We start from the raw sequence: 18,844 nt of genomic DNA on the forward strand, positions 1-18,844 counted from the left end.
GGCTCTCGGGGATGTGTGTTTTCTGCAGGAGGCATGTGCAGAACTGTCAGGAGCAGACGCAGTGCAGGCAGCCTGCATCACATTCCTCCAACCCTGTTTCTCAGCAGGGCACTTATTCCAGGGCTGTATTGCCCCTCGATCGATTAGCTCTGCTGTTTTGGGGCTGACATCTTACACGAGAGTCCTGCATGGTCCCTTATCATGGGAGCATGAGGAATGATCATTCCCCAGCGACACCCATCGATAACAGTGAATAATAGCCGGGAAAGGAGACAGACGATAGTAGTAGGAACATGCGTAACAAAGGTGCTGTTTTTCTTGGGACAGGAGGCTTCTGCAGAGGAGGAGGAGATCTCGGAGGGTGGACGGGGGGGTCCTGTCATTGCTGATGCTCTCTAGGGCTCGCTGACTGGAGAGAAACATTGGCTAAGGATGGTGAAAGCTGGGAAGGAAAAAAAGCAAGGAGGGAAAGGGATGAAGTGAAAAGCACTAGGAGCCACGCTGGAGAGCATACAGACAGTCCGGGACCTCTAATGCGTGAGGGATGAAAGAAACAGACTGTGATTGACTATGTGGACCATCTGGGTGATCATCTTCTGGATTTCAACTGTCCTGGTAGGTGCTCAGAGCTATTTATTCCCAATTGCATGGAATCACATGTCTCTGTCTAAAAAGGTCTGTGTAGATCTTGGGGTTTTTTTATTTTATTTTTGCTTCTGCTGCTCCCTGCGCTAATTGACAGTGGCCAGAAGGCTAGATGCTGGATACCTCAGTTTCCGCACCCATATAAAGACAGCAGCATGCCTCAGTTTCCCCATCTATATAAAGACAGCAATGTTACTAACCTGCTTTGGTAAATCTAACCGTTTCTGTGATGAAGGAGAAAAGATTTGACACCATTTAGAGAAGCTTTATTGTTTTACACCAGCAAGGAATCCCCAAAGGTATTGCCCACCACTACCAAAACCTCCCTTGACTCAGATTGAAGGAATGCAAAACGATGTTTCACCCACAAAGTTTGGTTTATTTCTTTTAGCTTCATCGCTTTACAAGGAATTTATGTGGCAGATTGTCACTGCTGAGCTCTGAGTCCTCAAACTTGTCAGGAAGGACAGTTAAACCTGGGCTCTGATCTCCGGGTGCTGCTCAACTGAATCAGATTTTGAAAGCATATAAACCCAAGACTGAAATATGTTCAGCCTGGGCTTGAATTGGAAACTCTCAGCAAATGTAAAAAGCACTGCTTCATTGCAACTAATGGAAAAATCAATCTATTTGTCCTAGCAGGGAAATTGATTCAAACTCTGAGAAAACCTGAGCTCTGTCTAGACATTTTAATTGCAGAGTGAATGCAACCTGCAAAGTGTTTTGCCTTTTGCTAGTCTTCCACAGCAGAAATAATAACTGTGATGGTTTTCTTGTCATTTTTGTTTCTTAGGTACTACCTAAAGGACTCTATAGATAGATGTCATTGCTCAGGGTGCCACAGAGAACATACCCTTCCACTTATGCTTTTTCTAATCCTTCAAAATACCTATTTTTGACTTTGCCAGGCATCTTTTATTCTCCTTTAAATCCTCTCATTAAACTAAACCTACTTAGTTTTAATTAAATGGCTGTGAACTGTGTGGCTGCAGATATTATTCATACTAAATAGTGTTTAGATCCATTCATTTCACATATTAAAAACTGCAGTTGGCTATCGTATCAATATCACCAGCTGCAGCTTTCTGCCTGTTCTGGACATCTAATTATCACAGCTATTTCTGTTTGGAATGGTTTTGGTATCTTATATTGTCTTTAAACAAAACATGAGGGTATCTTGCCCCCTCATCCAACTCTGACAGCCTGGGAGCTGTTTTAGTGAACTATTTAGAAAGAGATGAAGAAACCACACGTAGAGGAGCCCATTTTCCTCCTCGATTTCAAGGCGCGCGCGGGGGCAGGCTGTTTGCTCCCAGTTTGCAGATGATAAACACAAGGAGACGGAGCGCAGGTGTTAGCAGAGTGGGGTTATCCGGCTGTGGCGTGGGAAGTGGGATTTCACGTCGCTCAGCAAACAGCCGCGCCGGACTTGCGACAGCTCCGCTCACGCCCAGGCGGCCCCGCCAGATGCCAGCGTTGGCAAAGACTGACCGAGGCACAGCGTTTGTGGAAAACAAGGTCTTTAACCAGCACCCAGAGGCTCTCTGCTCTCTCTGGGTTTAAAATCCTGTTACCCGCACATCTATTGCCAGGCAGGGGTCTCTATCTGATCAGAAGTTTATGGTGGACATCTGTTGGCCGGGTAAAACAGTAACCGTAAGCATTAACTACATCATATTCCTGCTAGAGCAACGTACTTTATGTGAGAAAATACCTCTGTATCAGATCTTCAGGGTGGTCTTCACAGCTCAACATGCTGAAAGCATGCGCCCTCAATCTAGCCATAAGGAATTAACTGTAGGCTTTGAATCTCTTTCTAGAGAAACAAAAACTTTCTTAGGACCTAGATTTCTTAAAATAAAATGGTGACCACAAGCTGTGTAGTCTTTTTTAGGGTGAACAATTTTCCTGTTTCTGAGATCAGTACTAACATGATTTTTAGCATTTATTTGTACATATTTTCAGTATCATCTTGAACAACTCACATGCAGACCAGACTGGTTATGCTGGCCACTTCAAATGCTCTGCAATAGTATTGGTTTTACGGCATTTTTGAGGCAACTTTTGGATAGAGATACTACAGCACAAGTATGTTGTCGGTCTTAACTGTCACATTTGTATTTGTGAAATCTGAAAATATATTAAATTGCTTTACTATTGGTAATTAAATAGTAAAAGAGAATTATAAATAATGGAGGTTTTAGAAACCTGTCAATATTTAACACCAAATTCAACTTTCAACTGACATATGAAACTACTAAATGCAATTGTATTTCTTTAGACATGTTACTCCTGTTGGACATTTCTGGGTTTTTGCAATGATTAAATAGAGCTTAAAAATCTATATTTTTTCCCCACATGTTACACAGATTAAAAATGCATTTATATCCTGGCATCAGAAGCTAGTTTATTCCATTTGAATTCTTTACATGTGTGATTCCAGAAAATTCATTACATTATATAAAAATAAATGGATTTTAATTTATTTATTTTGTGATGCACAAAGACAAGGAAGGAATATGTTGAAGTTAAACAAAACAGACCAATTAAGGTGAGGCATGATACATTGCCAAAAAAATCAAACTTTGTTCGAAAATACAATACTCAGAATACTTCCAGCCAAAATGAGTGGGAATATATTTGCTGATGTCTGTCAGGCTAAAATTTAATAGTGGAAAAGTAATAGTTCTCATTACAAGGTTTTCGATGTTCATTCTCCTAAATCTAATCTGAAAGTGATCGGCAATGCTCTAAGATGAATTAGATGGAGTAGTAATATGATGTTGCCAGCTAAATTTTCCTATACAAAGTACATTTAAAAAGTCTCATACTTTTCAAATAATACGTCCTGCTATCTTGCTTTCAATCTGTTAAGGATGTGTGTGTATATACATATGCATATATATCTGTACATTTAAATTCCACAGTGGGAATTCCTAAAGGTTTTTGGTTGCCTACAAGAGGGAAGAATTACCTAATTTGTTATAATGACAAACTGCCTATATTCAGTATTTTTATAGTAAAAAATTATAGAAACTGGTAAAATAATAGAAACAGTAAAAGTACATTTTCACTGCAAGACATAAAAACTGAGATCTTGTCCTGCAAATCATTTTGCAGTGACTTTTAATACATGTCATTTTAATGGTTGGTAGCTGTTTTGTACATTCATTTTCATCCAGCTACAGATAATATAAGATGCACATTTAATTGCTACATCAGGATTAAGTTAAGACTAACATTTCCACACTGATTTGTGAGAAAGGAGGATGGGGCACAACGGGGAGGTGAGAATATGACCTCAAGACAAACTACTGTCTAGGTTCTCACACAAGTCTGGGTGGGGTTCTGCTTTCAAGTTGTCTCCTGCAGCTTCCTGACCAGTAGCAGTGAAACTGGTTTGGGTGATCTGCAGCCAGTGGACATATCTGGATCACTTTCACCCTTGAAAATGACCTGCCAGGTCTGCAGCTTGACACTGCCAGGGGCGAGTAATTAATTCTCTGTTGCTCTAGGAGAGTCCATCAGTGTCCTGCATTTTTCTGCAGTCTTAGGGAAGAGCATCCTGCTCTTAATTTAGCAGAATAACACGTTCATTTTTCTCAGTAACAGCAGTGTCAACAAAAGAGAGAAGGCAGAAACTCACTCTGTGCGTGCCTGCTGCTACTATTAAAAGGCAGACCTAATTAGAAAAATTGACCGTATTTTAAGGAAATATTACCGACAAGCAGTTGATAGAGTTGCATGGGGAATGTAAGCATGAGAGGCGTAAACTCTGTTGAGAGAATTTATTTAAGAGGAAAAGTGATTCTACTGCTTTTAAAATTTGCAGATCAGAGCTGTTCCACCTGTCTGTGACCTCCTGAGTGTCCTGAAAAAGGAGGAAGAAAAGTGTGCTGAGACTCTCTTGCTGGAGGCGAAGAACAGAACACCTGAAAATGATCTGCTCCTCAGCTCAGGTAAAGGCTGAATAAATGTGCACAATAAAAACTGCTCTTAGGTGAGCCAGGTGGCCTCAAAACCAGAAACCTCCACATGCTTTCCCATAGGAGGCATGCGCCTTGCATGCATCTCTCATTTAGGAGCAGAAAAACAGGTAAGATCTGTTATAAGACTATGAGAGTGGGATTTTGACCTTACTGTGACAGCAAGAGCCATAGGAGCCTTCCAACTCAGCTGCTCAACTGCAGTTCTTACTACTGGGGAGGATATCAGCAATAAACTCTTGCAAATTGCAGGGGATTTGGAATTCTTCTTATCTTGGCCATGGATTATTTTATGAAGTCAGCCCAGTAAGCGCAAATTTACTTAAACTATATTTGCTTTTAAAATCAATGAATACCAGCAACCAACATTTAAATCATATGGCCCAAAGGTCTTTGTTGCTTCCTCCTTGCTCTAACTTACTGTCAAGTAACAGAGCATTTGCATTTCAGAGAGATTCATGTCATCACATAAAGGAGTTTTTTGGCCTGGGAAGGTGGTCATCATGTAGGCAGCTTTCTTTTCACAGCTGAACACATGAGCATTCTTGTGCAAGGGGTCTCAGAGAGAAAAGTGCAAGCAATTATTGGAACTTGCCCATGAAGAGTGTTAGCTCCTTCAGGCAGCAGCTGGGTCAGCATCTCATGGAAGCAGAACATGTGACTGGTTTTTGTGCGTGACCAGCCATTGCCACTAAGGATGAGTTTGTGCCATTCACAGCATCTCACAGACTGAACTGGGCTTCTGAGTGATTTGTGTGGACTGTGACACAGCAAGGTCCTCACCAGTATGGAAAGCAAAGGAGCTCCTGTGTGCAGGCTGTCCTGGCCAGAGACAACCTACTGTGTGGAGCAAGAGTTGAGGCTTTTGTCTAGTTTCAAAGCCTTCCTTTCTAGCAGAGAACCTATGACCTTGCTCAAGGGCAGGACTCAGAGGAAAGATCTATGGCCTGGTTTCTTAGGATGCCTCACATTTTTCTCTGTCTTTATTTCACCCTTGTGAGTCTTGCAGGCTGATGGGTGTGAGCACAGCTTCAGGGCATTATGGCCATGTAGCAGTGACAAGGTACCTTGTGGCAGGTTGCCAGATACTCCAGAATACAAATCTGTCTCATTGCACATAAGAAGCTTGGTGATATGAATAAATTAGTATTGTTTGTTTCCTTCCCCAGTGCCCTTTATCAAAGAGGAGGGTGGTTTGACAATCTATTTTTCTGCTCTGATCCTGTCACATGGCTTTAATGTCAAGATCTACATTTCCTCTGTACCAGAGCTCATAAGATGCAAACAAGTTAAACTTCACAGGCAGGTGCAGGTGTGGATGAGCACTAGCATTAGCAGGCATTTTACAGATGGTTTTGGTTTATCTCTGTCAAATAATAGGTCCTTAGCAGAGACATAATCCAGTTTTAAGTTGTATCCAGATCTTAAAAATTCACCTGACACCTTTTGTTACTGGAAATTTTTAAACAGGATAATTCTACCCTCTATGCCCCTCTCCCCAAATCTACAGAGAGAGGTTAAAAGTATAGGATTGTGTTAAACATTTGAGAAAGCATTTCCAGAGGTTGTTGAGATTGCTCTTTTAACATCATAAGTCAGATCAAAGCATATTGCTGTGGGCTAAGGCCTACCCATGTAGCAGAGAGCTTTAAGCTGAAAGTGGCCAGAGTGACTAAATGCTTCTCTGTCTCTATAACTCTGCAAACACGCCTTCTTCTGGCAAGGAAACTCCAAAAGAGTAAACAGGAGTAAGGTGCACATCTGTCCTCAGATAATAGTTCTCAAAAAGAGAGCCCAAGAATTTCCTTCTGCTGGTCTTTACTCAACGTGGGGTTTTTTACCTTGGTAAAATATGGAATAATGCCTTTATTCTGGGAAATAACGCATCCAAAAATACCTCTAGCCTTTGATGATTTGCCTGTCTGAGGTCTGTGTGCAGAAAATCCTATCCAGGGACTTCAGTGTGAAGAAGAGAGAAACAAAACTCTGGGACTTCAGTGCATGCCCTTGGTGGGTCATGCAGGGAGAGTGAAAGGCGGCTTTGGAGGCTGTAGGTCACGTTCTATACCCTGTCCCTCCTGCCCCTACCCCAGAAGCTTTGACTGGTACAGGCAACAAGAAGCAAAGCAAGGGACAAGCTTCCACCGTGCTCTCTGCTGCAGTGCTCACATCTCCCTGAAAAGAGCACAGATGCGCAGGATTAGTTGTAGGTGAAGAAGACCACCTGCAGGAGGAACGGCTTCATTGCTTTTTGTTTTCTCCTCCTGCGTGGATACCATCCCAACACAGTAATTTATCCAGGTTTTTCTGTGCATTAAGTCTGATCTGGAGTATTTATGCCAGTAGCATTGGCATGAATGTTCAATAACCCAAACAACGCAGCATGGATGGGTATAAATATCACCCAAGGTGATGTTTCATTTGCTGTTAAACTGTTGCTTTGAAGCAAGTGGTTACCAGGTCCAATAAACATCGGCACAGGGAGGGCGCCAGAGCTGAGGTGCCCTGGCTGAGAAAAGCTCTGTATTTCCAAGCTCTAGGACTGTTGAGTGGGAGGAAATCAATACATTTCCAGAAATGTAAATATTTTTGTCAGGCTAATGGAGGCTGGCCTTATAAAGCATGAAGTGTTTGAAGAGAGCACTCAGCGCTTCCTCCCCCCTGCTTGCAGTGAGCGTGAAGGGCCTCCGTCACACGTCAGGCCTCACCAGGCATAGGGTGGCCCTGACCTGTTCCAGTGGCCTTTTTTTAATCCTGTCATGGTACAAAACCCTCAAAGAAGACTTCACTAAAACCACTTACAGTTAAGTGGAGGCAAAAGGGAACAAGTGTGAAGGATTTCAGTCTGTGTCTGGAGAAGCTGTACATCTTCTCTATTAACACTCTGCACCACAGACCAAAATTCATCCATGCCAGCTGCTTCTAGCATCAAAGCAAGATGTCTAAGTTGAAATCATGATTGTGCTGTGCTCCACTGACCATCAGCTCCCTGATGTATCTACCAGCCCTGACAACACAGCCAAGCCGAGAGTGCAGCTGGAAAAGCCTCCCTCACACCCTGACTGCAGGAGAGGGATTGTGACAGTCTTAAAATAAGCAGCCCTCACACCTAACTGAGGGAAATGGGGTGAATATGGGCAGCATTGGTCAGTTCTTGTAGCTAGTGGAGGCCTCAGGTGGCAGAAGGTTCTGAGAGGGCACAGGCTTGTGCCTGAAGAGAGCCCAGCGGGACTCCAGGTTCAGTGGCTGCTCTCAGATGGGTCCTCCAACAGCGGGGTCACACTGCCAGAAGAAAGAACAACTGCCTTGGAAAGAACAACAGTAGGGACAGATTTTGCCAGAATATTCGTATGTATCCATGTTTTGCCCTGGCCTGTGAATGTGGTGACCTTCACTTTACAGTCCCAGGGACTGACAGAGCTTGGCAGTTTTGCTCTCCTGCAGCAGAAGAGCTACAGAGACCCACAGACGAGCCCAGTGAGTGGGCTGTTGGCGTTATTCACTGCAGCACAGTCTTGGCATGATAAAAGAGATGAATAATCAGAGGAATATTTATGGTGATAAAAGTATGGCATTGATGCTATTCCTCTCTGCCCTTTCCCCAGAATCATTCTGAAGCTGTTTAAACTCCTCGTCAAGTTGTATCTCTTTTCTGTTTACAAAAGGGTTATGTAAGGAAAATATTACAGCAACTCTAAGTGGGACCTTCAAAAAGTAAGCTAAAAAATTCACATCTGGTTTCCTTAATCTTTTCAGTGCCATTCAATAGTTATCAGAAAACAAATGGGTAGCCAAGGGCTTGATGCAGAATTCACAATGCCCCAAGTTGCTCTCTGTCTGGCTGGTAGAGACCAGTGGAGTCAAGGACCAGGATGGGCCTGGACCTTGCTGGGGCTGATTTGAAGCAAGCAGGACCTGTTCTATCCTACTCAGGTCTCAACAGGTCTCAGCAAGACTTGCTCTATCTCATGATCTTTATTTTAACATCTTCGTTGGCGACATGGGCATTAGGATCAAGTACACCAAGCTTTGTGGTGTGGTTGACATACTGGAGGGAAGAGATGTCATCCCGATGGACCTGGGCAAGCTTGAGAGGTTGGGCCTGTGCAAACTTCATGAAGTTCAACAAGGCCAAGTGCAAGGTCCTGCACCTGGGTTTGGGCAATCCCAAGCACAAACACAGGCTGAGCTGTGAGTGAATTGAGAGCAGCCCTGTGGAGAAAAACTTGGGGATGCTGGTTGATGAAAAGCTCAACATGACCAGGCAACATGTGTTTGCAGCCCAGAAAACCAACTGCATACTGGGCTGCATCAAAGAAGCATGGCCAGTAGGTCGAGGAAGGGGATTCTCCCCCTCTACACTGCTCTAAGGAGACCCTACTTGCAGTTCTGTGTTCAGCTCTGGGGTCCTCAACACAAAAAGGACATGGACCTGTTGGAATGAACCCAGAGGAGGCCACAAACATGATCAAGGGGTTGGAACACCTCTCCTGTGAGGACAGGCTGAGAGAATTGGGATTATTCAGCCTGGAGAAGAGAAGGCTCCAGGGAGACCTTAGAGCAGCCTTCCAGTACCCGAAGGGGCTACAGGAAAGAAGGGGAGAGGCTCTTGATCAGGGAGTGTAGTGACAGGACAAGGGGAAATGGTTTCAAACTGAATGAGGGTAGATTGAGATTAGATATTAAGAAGAAATTCTTTACTCTGAGAACAGTGAGACCCTGGAACAGGTTGGCCAGAGAAGTTGTGCATGAAGCTTTGAGCAACGTGATCTAGTGAGAGGTGTTCCTGCCCATGGCAGGGAGGTTGCAATAAGACTTTCTTTAAGGTCCCTTCCAACCCAAACCATTCTATGATTCTGTGATTCTACAACTCATCTTGCTTTTCAGAGCACTGAGCATCTTTGTTCCCATAGCTGCTTTGGTCCTTTGGAGACATGGCATGGTATTTCATTGCTTGAAGATGTTTCATAGTGTTTCACTCTTGGGAGAAGTTTCATGCTGTTTCATCACTGGGAGATGCCACATGGTGTTCCACTGTTGCGTCCCCAGGCAGATGTGCTGGAATGTGGGATAACATGAGCTGCTGGCCTTCATCTGCTGTTGGACAGACTGTCAACGCGCACTGCCCTGAATTCTTCCAGATGCTGACTGGGAAAAAAGGTAACACTAAAAATATGCTTTTCTTGCTCAGGTGTATTTTAATGTTATTTTATTTTTACATGTGATATTTACCAGGAGGCCTCTGTCAGGTCTGAACTTGAAGTGAAATTTTGTGCCCGTTTCATTATAAGACTGATGGTTACTTAGCCGCCCTGTTTCCAACACCAAGCTAAGCGTAGGAAAGCCTGGAATTAAAGCAGCAAGGTGTTCTAAGTGTCTATTTTTCTTTGCCAGTTAGAGAAAAGTGCAGAAAGTAAATGCTGTCTTGAAAAACAGGTTTTTAACATGTTTTCTTAAAGGAAAGAATTTTTCTCCACTCAGGCTTTGTGGTTATGCATTTCTGTCTGCCTTTCCCCTTTTAATAATTCCAAGAGCCATGGCTGATCTCTGCTGAGCTTGATGTGGGCAAAACTTCACACAAGTTCATGTAAGTTTTGACAAAACAGCCAACTGGGTAGGGGGAAAAGATCCCTTTTGTGCCTGCAGAGAGGAAATCTGCACTGGCAGTTCATCTCTTGGCTGTGACAAGTTCCACGCAAGTGACACAAATTCATGGGAACTTGGGTTTCACAGCTCACCAATTTAGTCAGGACAAGAATGGCTCAAACAATGTTTGTTGTCCTTTTTTTCAGGCATTTCTCAAGCTAGAAATGAAATTAAATTTATTCCCAGTATGCTACAGGAATCATGAGCCATTAAGTAGGAATATCTGCCTGCTTTCTGTTCATTTCTACTTTTCAGCACTGCCCAAGATATGTGCTTACGTTTCTCTTCAGTCAGTAAATGATTCAAATCGCGAGGGTTTTGCATTCTTCAGTTATAGGACATGGATTAACGATGTCTAGTACTTACAGAAAAGCAGACAAATTCATTTTATGGAGGAAGGAATGGGAGACAAAGTATTAGATTGTCTCATAAAGATTAGATAAATCAAAGTAGAAGCACTTAGTGCTCTTAAAATAAAATTAGACATGAGTCATTCAGATTAAATTAAGTACCGTGTTACTTTCTGTACACACAAACAGCAGTTGCCCATTGAATCCTATAATCTGGTTTAAAGACAGAGGATAAACTACATGAAGACACAGAGCGCTGAAGAAATCATCTATCTGGCATGTGCTCACAAATCTTTAGCATAGTGGTACGGGCCCTTAATGCATTAAATGAAATCCCTGCTGCTACAGCCACTAGAGGGAACCGCTCCCTGCCTCTGGCCTTCGTACCGGGCAGGAAAACAGGAATTTGTACATCCAAAGGTCATAATTACGTCTCAAATGTGCCTTGTGTTATCTTGGAGATAGTCTAACAGCTTTAAACTTTAGTCGCCCTTCTTATCGAGAAGCTGAGAGTTGAACCACTTCTGATAAGCAACAATCAGAGGGACAGTGTTCAAAACAAACCCAAGCCATGGTCCATTGGCATTTTCATCTTATTTTGGTCTCTGCAACTGGCGTTTTGAGTCAAAGTCAGCGATAGTTTATTCTCTTCCCACAGCAACATTATCCTCTGATTTTACACTGCGGTTGGCTTGTGACTCATGTGTTTAATTACTGCTACAGTTGTTGCTCTGTTTGAAGCAATTTTGCAAAAGAAAAACAAAGATCCGTTTCCTTGAAAAAAATCAAAAAGCAAAAGTTTTCTCTCCTCACCACTTACAAAGCAGATGGGCAGCCACAAATGCCAAAGCCCCATACATTAAGGGACACAGATAGCTGTGATCTCTGGCCAAACCCTGATCTCTGTGCTGTTGAGCTTTGTGCTGACATCTAAACTTGCATTTGCAGCCCAGACTGTCTGGCCCCTTCCTATGTAATAGACCAAAGAAATAAAATAATCTGGAACCAAGTAACCCAACTGAAGTTCACATCCAGACCTGCAAATTGTATCTTAGGCAAGAAATGAGGAAAGGGTGTGACACCTGTGGGGATTCAGAGGTAGAGGAGAAGGCCACATCAAACGGTCCCAGTTGCATGACCACCCCTTTAGGCAGTGTTCCCCCTTGCCTAGGCAACTCCAAAAGCCTCCAAGGCACCAGTGAATACCAAGCAGCAACAGTTAGGCAGACTTCAGACCCTGAGTCTGCTCCAAGCGGCGCATGCCTTGTGTCTCTGCCACCTATCAGCAAGCAGCATTGTTCAAATTGTGCTCATGTCCATCAGTGTAATACGCCCTGCATAATCTCCCATGCTTTGCACATACTGCAATCACAGGAACACACCAACACAGCACTTCACCTCTTCTTGTCTAATCTACTTTGACATCCTCAGGCAAAAATCAGTTACAGGCATGTTTACAAGCACAACACTCTGCTCTGAGTTAAGTACGTGTGTCTTAATAGTTGAAGCCGAAGTAGAGGATTTGTCACCGTACCACTCCCTTGCTGAGTGCTAAGGCAGGTTGGGGAGAATTGTTTGTGAGAGGGGTTTCTCTCCTATTACCGCTGCACTGCAGCAGGGCATAGAAAACCTGGCTTAAAAAGCAAGTGTGGTCCTTTCGAATATGCTATGCTGGAACAAGATGTTCATTAAAGCATCAAAATAATAGTCTGGTATGGACACATACAGAGCTCTTCCCACTTGGAGGTCTCAGCACATTTGCTATGCCTTGCAGTTTTAGAGAGGTGAGTTCAAATGAAGTGCAGACGTGCTGTCAGGTGACCAGAATTAGCCCAGAGGTAGCAGGAACCCTGACCCTGTCCTGACAGTCCCAGCAGGGATCCAAGGAGCATAAACCAGTGTGAAACACTGCTGCATACACATCTCCATTCCCTCAACATTCCCTGCTTTGCAGGAACTGAATGCCCTAGAGTCCCCATGGCTAAATGTGTGGGCAAAAATAGACTTTTATGGTACCTTCTGGCAAGGCTTCTAATAAGAAGGGCTGCTGATTTCAGATCCTGTGTAAGTCCTTGCTAGTATTGCCATTACTGTAGCAAAGCCAGGATTTCACTCCATGTTTCTAAAGTGTGTTTCCTACCTGACAGATTAATGTGATTAGGACAGCAGGCAGTGTGCTTACTTATTTGTAAAAGTTTCTCTTCTCTTCAATGCATGATCTACATGTCTCCTACGGTCATTTTCTTCCAAAGAGATTGTAAGATGCGTGGGGCAGGACTTCCCACTTCCACTTTAGTGCCAACCATGAATATGGATGTGTTTAAACTTGTCCGATTCACCCAAGTGCAACTCCCTGGGGATCCATCTCACTCAGCTTTAGGAGTCTAAAAGTCTGACGTCGCGGTAGATATGGGTCAGACAAACTGCCCTCTGCAGATGTCTGAAAATGAGATGAATTCTGAAAATGCCTCCTCTCCTCCACTGGCTAGAAAGACAGCCACAAGGGACACAGTTGGAATCAAGCATTTACCTTTCAGAAGTGTAACTTAAGGGAGGGGAATCCCTTCCTAGCTTTTAATTTGCAAGTAAGCAAGAAAATCAACAGTGTGAGATAATACCCAGACCTGGCTATGAGGAAAAATCTTTTCATTTAAATCTCACAAAAATCTCTGACCAACTGAGGGTTTGTGTTCTCTTCAACCCATGACAGTAAGGAGATGGGAGCATCCCCATGTGTTGCCTGATGTAGTTGAGAGGCATCCCTGCCCATGACAGGGAGGTTGGATTAAAATGATCTCTAAGGTCCCTTCCAGCCTAGGCCGTTCTGTGATTCTATGATTCAAGAAAGTATCAGGTTTGCCTGGAGTATGAATCAGTGATGGAGCAAGTCATGTGTTTGCTGATCTTGGAATACTGGCCAAGAAACACCAGATGTACCAAACAGTGTTATTTATGTTGCAACTAATAAAAACACATCCATCACAGTCACCCCTGAGTGGACAAACAATATTATGACCCACACGAGTACACTGGGCAAGTATCAACACAATTAGCTCAGATGCATTTCACCTCCAGCTATGCAGAGTGCACTGCCTGGGGGAAAATATTCTCTTTGCTCTTGGAGCTACCCTACACAATTTGGAAATGATCACACCTGGTTTTGTCTCTTTTTGCCATTACCATACAGGTTTTGTCTACCGAAACTGTACGAGTGAGGGCTGGTCAGACCCATATCCGAGACCTGATATTGCTTGTGGCTACAACGTCAATGACACGACAAATGAGGCGAGAGTGAGTCCGAGCACCTGTGACCACAGATCCGCTGCTTTGGGGCCCTGGGGGAGGAACTTGTTTAAGGAGAGGCTGAAGGGTGTTGTGGTTTAACTCAGGTGGAGTTATTGTTACAGGTAGTTTTCAGCATAAATGCTTCCTCCAAATGGGTTGCTCAGGGTAAAACTTCAGTAGCTGATTTTACAAGAAAATTTATTTGTTAAATAGGAGACAATTTTCTCTTGGTATGGACTGATTTCTACCAGACAGTCAAAGGTAAAGATGTGAATTTATGTTCCCCTGCAGCGTTCCTATTTCATGACTCTGAAGACCATGTACACCATTGGATACTGCACCTCCCTCGTGACGCTGACGATAGCCTTAGTGGTCCTGGTCTCTTTTAGGTGAGGAGAAGCATCTCTAGTTTGCATTTGGCCAGGCTGCCTGGATGTCTCAGCCAATACAGGTCCTGTTACTTTTCAGAGCAAGAAAAAATTTGAAGTATTTCTGAAAATATTCACAAAAATCAGTGACAAAAATCATCTCTGAGTCTTATCTCCCAGAAAATATTAGGGTTGCTCCTCACATTGTGCTCTCCTGTCCTTTCCAAAATGTAAATGCATGTATTTTGCAGGCTGGTATTTGTACCATCTGCTGCTGCTGAGGTCTTCCCATGACTTCAGTGTCCCTCAGACAGAGTGTCTTTGCCCTTATTGTTCTTTTCCAGACTTGAGGCTGTGGCTAAAACTTTGCTCTAAGTGCTGCTGCACTGACTTCTGGGAAGGTGTTTCATGTTTACAGCAGCAATCTGACAGTCAGCTAATCTTCGTGTATCCTAATAACCTGGAATTTGTACCTTGCTGCTTATTCAGTGAAATTAATTTCCCTTACAGTGTCAGGGCAGCACCGCCAGGCAGAAATAACCCCAGCTACCTTGCAAACTCATCCTCAGGCTGTACAGCCTCCAGACCCAGATTATGTGGAGATTTAATACAGAAAACATTGCAGCCACAAGTACACTGTGCAGGCAAAACAAATAAATCCACCCAGGTGTGAATAAACACCCTGGGTTCATGTCACTCCAGAAAGGAGGGAAGGAGAATATTGGTGTGAAATAGCAGTTATTCTGGAAAAGTTTGGCTTGTTTTAGTAACCGAGTGGAGCGGGGGTGACTTTAGGTTTTTTCAGGTCTTCTCTAGAATATCCCTCTTGGGAAATGTCTTCCTTTCACAGAAAGAAAAAAAAGTGCTCTTAATTTGTCAGTCTAGCATCAATAAGGATTGAAACCCTCTGTTTACAGCCACAAAATACCTGCATTGGCCAGAAATGTAACTTCACAGGATCTCTTTCTCTTTTTGTAACAGAAGACTTCGCTGTACGAGGAACTACATCCACATGCATCTCTTCATATCATTCATTTTGCGAGCCTCATCCAACTTCATCAAGGATGCCATTTTGTTTTCCTCTGAAGACACAAATTACTGTGGGGCATATACGGTAACCTCTGCCTTCCAGCTTGCTCCATGCCTCAGTTTCCCAGCAGGATCCCAGCCATAGTTAGTGCACAGGAAAAAAATCCCTGCCTCAGCTTTCCATTCAGCATTAAGGGTTATGGCAGAGGAAAGGCATGCCCTGTGTCTTCTCCATCACTTGACCCTGGATGAGATTTCCCCATTTGGAGGGATTCTGTGTGGGTAACAGTGGCATAAGGACACAAAAGCAGCCCAGGCTGGAGCATCCACACAGAAACCCAGGTGCAGTTCCTCCTGCCCTTAAAAGTGTTGGAACAGAGGTCATCCAGGTCCATTTGAAGTAGGTACCTGCATTCATCATCTTCATTGTGTTGGCCACAGAAGACACCGGGAGTTCATTACATTGACCAAGAAATGCCTAAACGTGGGTGTCCCAGGCTGTGAACACAGGATACACAATCAGTGTGGAGATTCTTACACGGATTTTAAATCCTGGTAGATAGGGCTGGCAGGAGAAGTACAAGAACACATTAAATATTGTTGACTTATACTATAGTGTGAGCCTTATAGTCACATATGGGTTTGCACCCAGAGAGCCTTGAGAATGAACCTACCAAATTTCGAGCTGGTTTTTCCTTTTTATTGGTAGCAAATATATTGAAAACTGGGGGGGAATGGAGCACTGGAGATTAGGTTCAATGCTTTAAGCCAAATTATAAGGTATTGAGAAGGGAAACGAACAACCAAGAAAGGCTTGTTTGTTTGTTTTACATGTGCACACAAGTTTTGCTGGATTTTTGTTGCTGAACAACAACATTCTGAGCAAATTGTATCTTGTCTTTATTGACCTTCTTCTTAGGAAAAAAAGACTGACAAATACATTCACATGCTTCTCTAGGGTGATATGAGTGCAAGTGATACTAACAAAGTAGTAACAGCGAAAGTCCTCTAAGGGAGACAGTAACAAACCCATGTGTCCATGACATGTGTGGTTCCTGCTAGGGAGGTTATTGATTAATGCATTCAGGACTGCCAGTCCCGCTTTCTTGTCATGCGAACGTCTGACTCAAGGCCATCTGTTTAGTCCCCTAATTGCTATAAAATCTCTATTTCCCAAGATTTATTTACAGCTCGCACTCTGTTAGAAGGTAGAGACAGACCCAGGCAGAAGCTAATTATCCTCTCTTTCCTCAGGCTGGGTGTAAGCTCACCATGGTCTTCTTTCAGTATTGCATCATGTCTAACTACAGCTGGCTCCTCGTGGAGGGACTGTACCTCCACACTCTCCTGGTTATTTCTTTCTTCTCGGAAAGGAAGTTCCTCTGGTGGTTCATCGCCCTCGGATGGGGTACTGGTTCTCCTTTCAGTAAGAGTAACTGTGGGTTTGTTTTGCCTTTGGGATAGACTGGTGGAGCAGTAACTAGGTTTTCCAATTGCAGGTGCCCCAAGTGTGTTTGTGGCTGCATGGGCGACTGCTAGGCAGCTCCATGAAAATATTGGGTAAGTTGCACAGAGCAGGGAAAGGTGTCACGCCGGGGGAAGCACACAGCCGCTGTACAGGCTACTTCCATGAGGTCCTGCTCATTTCTAACTGCTGGCAGCCAAACAAACCAACCACCACCCTGCTGTGGTGTAAGCCTGGATCCTAGTGTGGGTGGGAGTAGAGGTCCAGCTGAATAACCTGAGAGAGCGCCTCAAATTTCATTTAGGCGTTTTCAGGGGTAGGAAGTAGCTTTCAAGTATGAATTCAACCCACAATGTTTTCAGCATCTGTATTTCACTTTCTGAAGCTTTTGTTCCTTTCTTTTTTCCCTTCCAAAATTTTGAACAGCGGGGCAAAATTTTGAACTTTAAGGGCAAGACAAAAGTCCAGTGTATGTGGACAGTTTTCTGTCAGAAATGTTGTCCTGCTAAGTGGGAACAGGAAATGAATCTTGAAGAAGGGAACAGGGGCCTATCTGAAGTGCAAAACAGACTAAACCTCTTTGAAGACATGGGTGTTTTGATAACTGACTGCACCTTCTCTTCTATTTTTACAGGTGTTGGGACATTAACACTAATGCCAATACATGGTGGATCATTAGAGGCCCTATAGTTTTCTCTATTTTTGTAAGTCTTTTCTGGGACAAGCAGACTCAAAGTGTATTTTCAAATATTGTGAAATCAGAGATCATCAACTAAACATGCTTTAATGTGCATGTCAATGAACCGATCTTAGACATATGCCTGAACTGGTGTGACACATGAATTACTGCTTTAGCAATTTGTGCTCAGCATTATTTAGTCAGTAAATAATGCCCCGAAGCTAAGTTCACAAGGAAAGTGTCCTCCCAAGAAGCAAGAGTCTGAAGAAGATCAGTTTTCCACATCCTGTTGATTTCATATGAACTTGGCTGGCTTGTGGAAGCTTGTTTTGAACTGTTTCAAGGAAGGCTCTGGAGGAGAAACGAAGTGGCTGTACTTTCAGTACAATCGCCTTTGTGTCTCCTGGTCAGTGCCCCTCTGGCCAAGCCAAAACCAACTTGCCTTACACGACCGTTAACTTTTGTTTTCAGGAATGAAAGCAGCTCACAGGCTGCATGACGCCCCACACGGTAGTGGGCATCGCTCACTGAAACAAGGCATAGGCCTTGAAACTTAGTGAGAAACTGCTCACCTTCAGAGTCTTAGTCATTTGCTAGTGCTCACCTTCAGAGTCTTAGGTAGCAAGGTGCTGGAGCTGATTCCTGGAGAGAGTTGTTCTGCCCAACTGATGTGCCCTGGGCCAGACCACTCTGCAGTAATCTGTGAAACCCTAGTGGAGAAATCGATGAACTGCTAGTTATCCACAAGTAACCCACTGACATTCCAAGTGAGAACCCAGGAGCTGATTGAGGTTTTCCTGTTATCAGTAGGGGCAAAGCACAAACTGCAACTCTTGCACGCTCTCTTAGAAACCAAAGCAGCCGAAATGGTGGGTTAAAGTTCTGCTCCCACTTACCACTGAGCAATCCTTCACCCGCACAAGACAAGAAGAAGACCACACAAGTGATGCAGGATCCACTTAACAAGGCCACAGGATTTATTTTTCTTGATGAAACAACCCTTATCTGCTCCAGGAGCCACTCAGTGTTTAAATGCCCACAAGGCCTAGGCATTCTGCAAGGCAAAATGTGCAATCTGAATTTATCTTCTGATGGCTACCACCTGTTATCCTATTCTGAGTTTCCCCAAAATCCTAATCACATCTTGTTTATCCATTTAAGGCAGGAGCCGCCAGCATGACTCTGCCTCTTTATCCAAAAGAGGCTTTTCTCAAGCCCATAGTCACAGACAAACAAACAGCCAGTCCTTCAGAATCCAGATCTAATCTCTTTATTCCTCACAGCACACAGTCCTTAGCAGTTCAAAGGGCAGAAAATCAATACCGCTAAACTCCTTTGTGCTTCTGGGCTAATTTTCATTGCTGTGCTGCCCCCAGGCAATCCTTCCCCGC

General features: G+C 43.7%; 1 protein-coding gene across 1 annotated transcript in view; it reads left to right on the forward strand.

Annotated features, from left to right (window-relative positions):
- Positions 1-570: 570 nt before the first annotated feature.
- SCTR (secretin receptor) overlaps positions 571-18,844 on the forward strand; it is a 21,462-nt gene continuing 3,188 nt past the window's right edge. The window contains exons 1-9 of the mRNA XM_009870266.1: positions 571-615; positions 4,478-4,604; positions 9,681-9,791; positions 13,815-13,918; positions 14,204-14,301; positions 15,262-15,394; positions 16,564-16,717; positions 16,809-16,869; positions 17,409-17,478. Of these exons, the coding sequence (XP_009868568.1) occupies positions 571-615; positions 4,478-4,604; positions 9,681-9,791; positions 13,815-13,918; positions 14,204-14,301; positions 15,262-15,394; positions 16,564-16,717; positions 16,809-16,869; positions 17,409-17,478 (903 nt within the window). The remainder of the gene's footprint in view (positions 616-4,477; positions 4,605-9,680; positions 9,792-13,814; positions 13,919-14,203; positions 14,302-15,261; positions 15,395-16,563; positions 16,718-16,808; positions 16,870-17,408; positions 17,479-18,844) is intronic.

This window comes from Apaloderma vittatum, unplaced genomic scaffold, assembly GCF_000703405.1.
Source record: "Apaloderma vittatum isolate BGI_N311 unplaced genomic scaffold, ASM70340v1 scaffold1375, whole genome shotgun sequence".
NCBI classification, from domain to species: Eukaryota; Metazoa; Chordata; class Aves; order Trogoniformes; family Trogonidae; genus Apaloderma; species Apaloderma vittatum.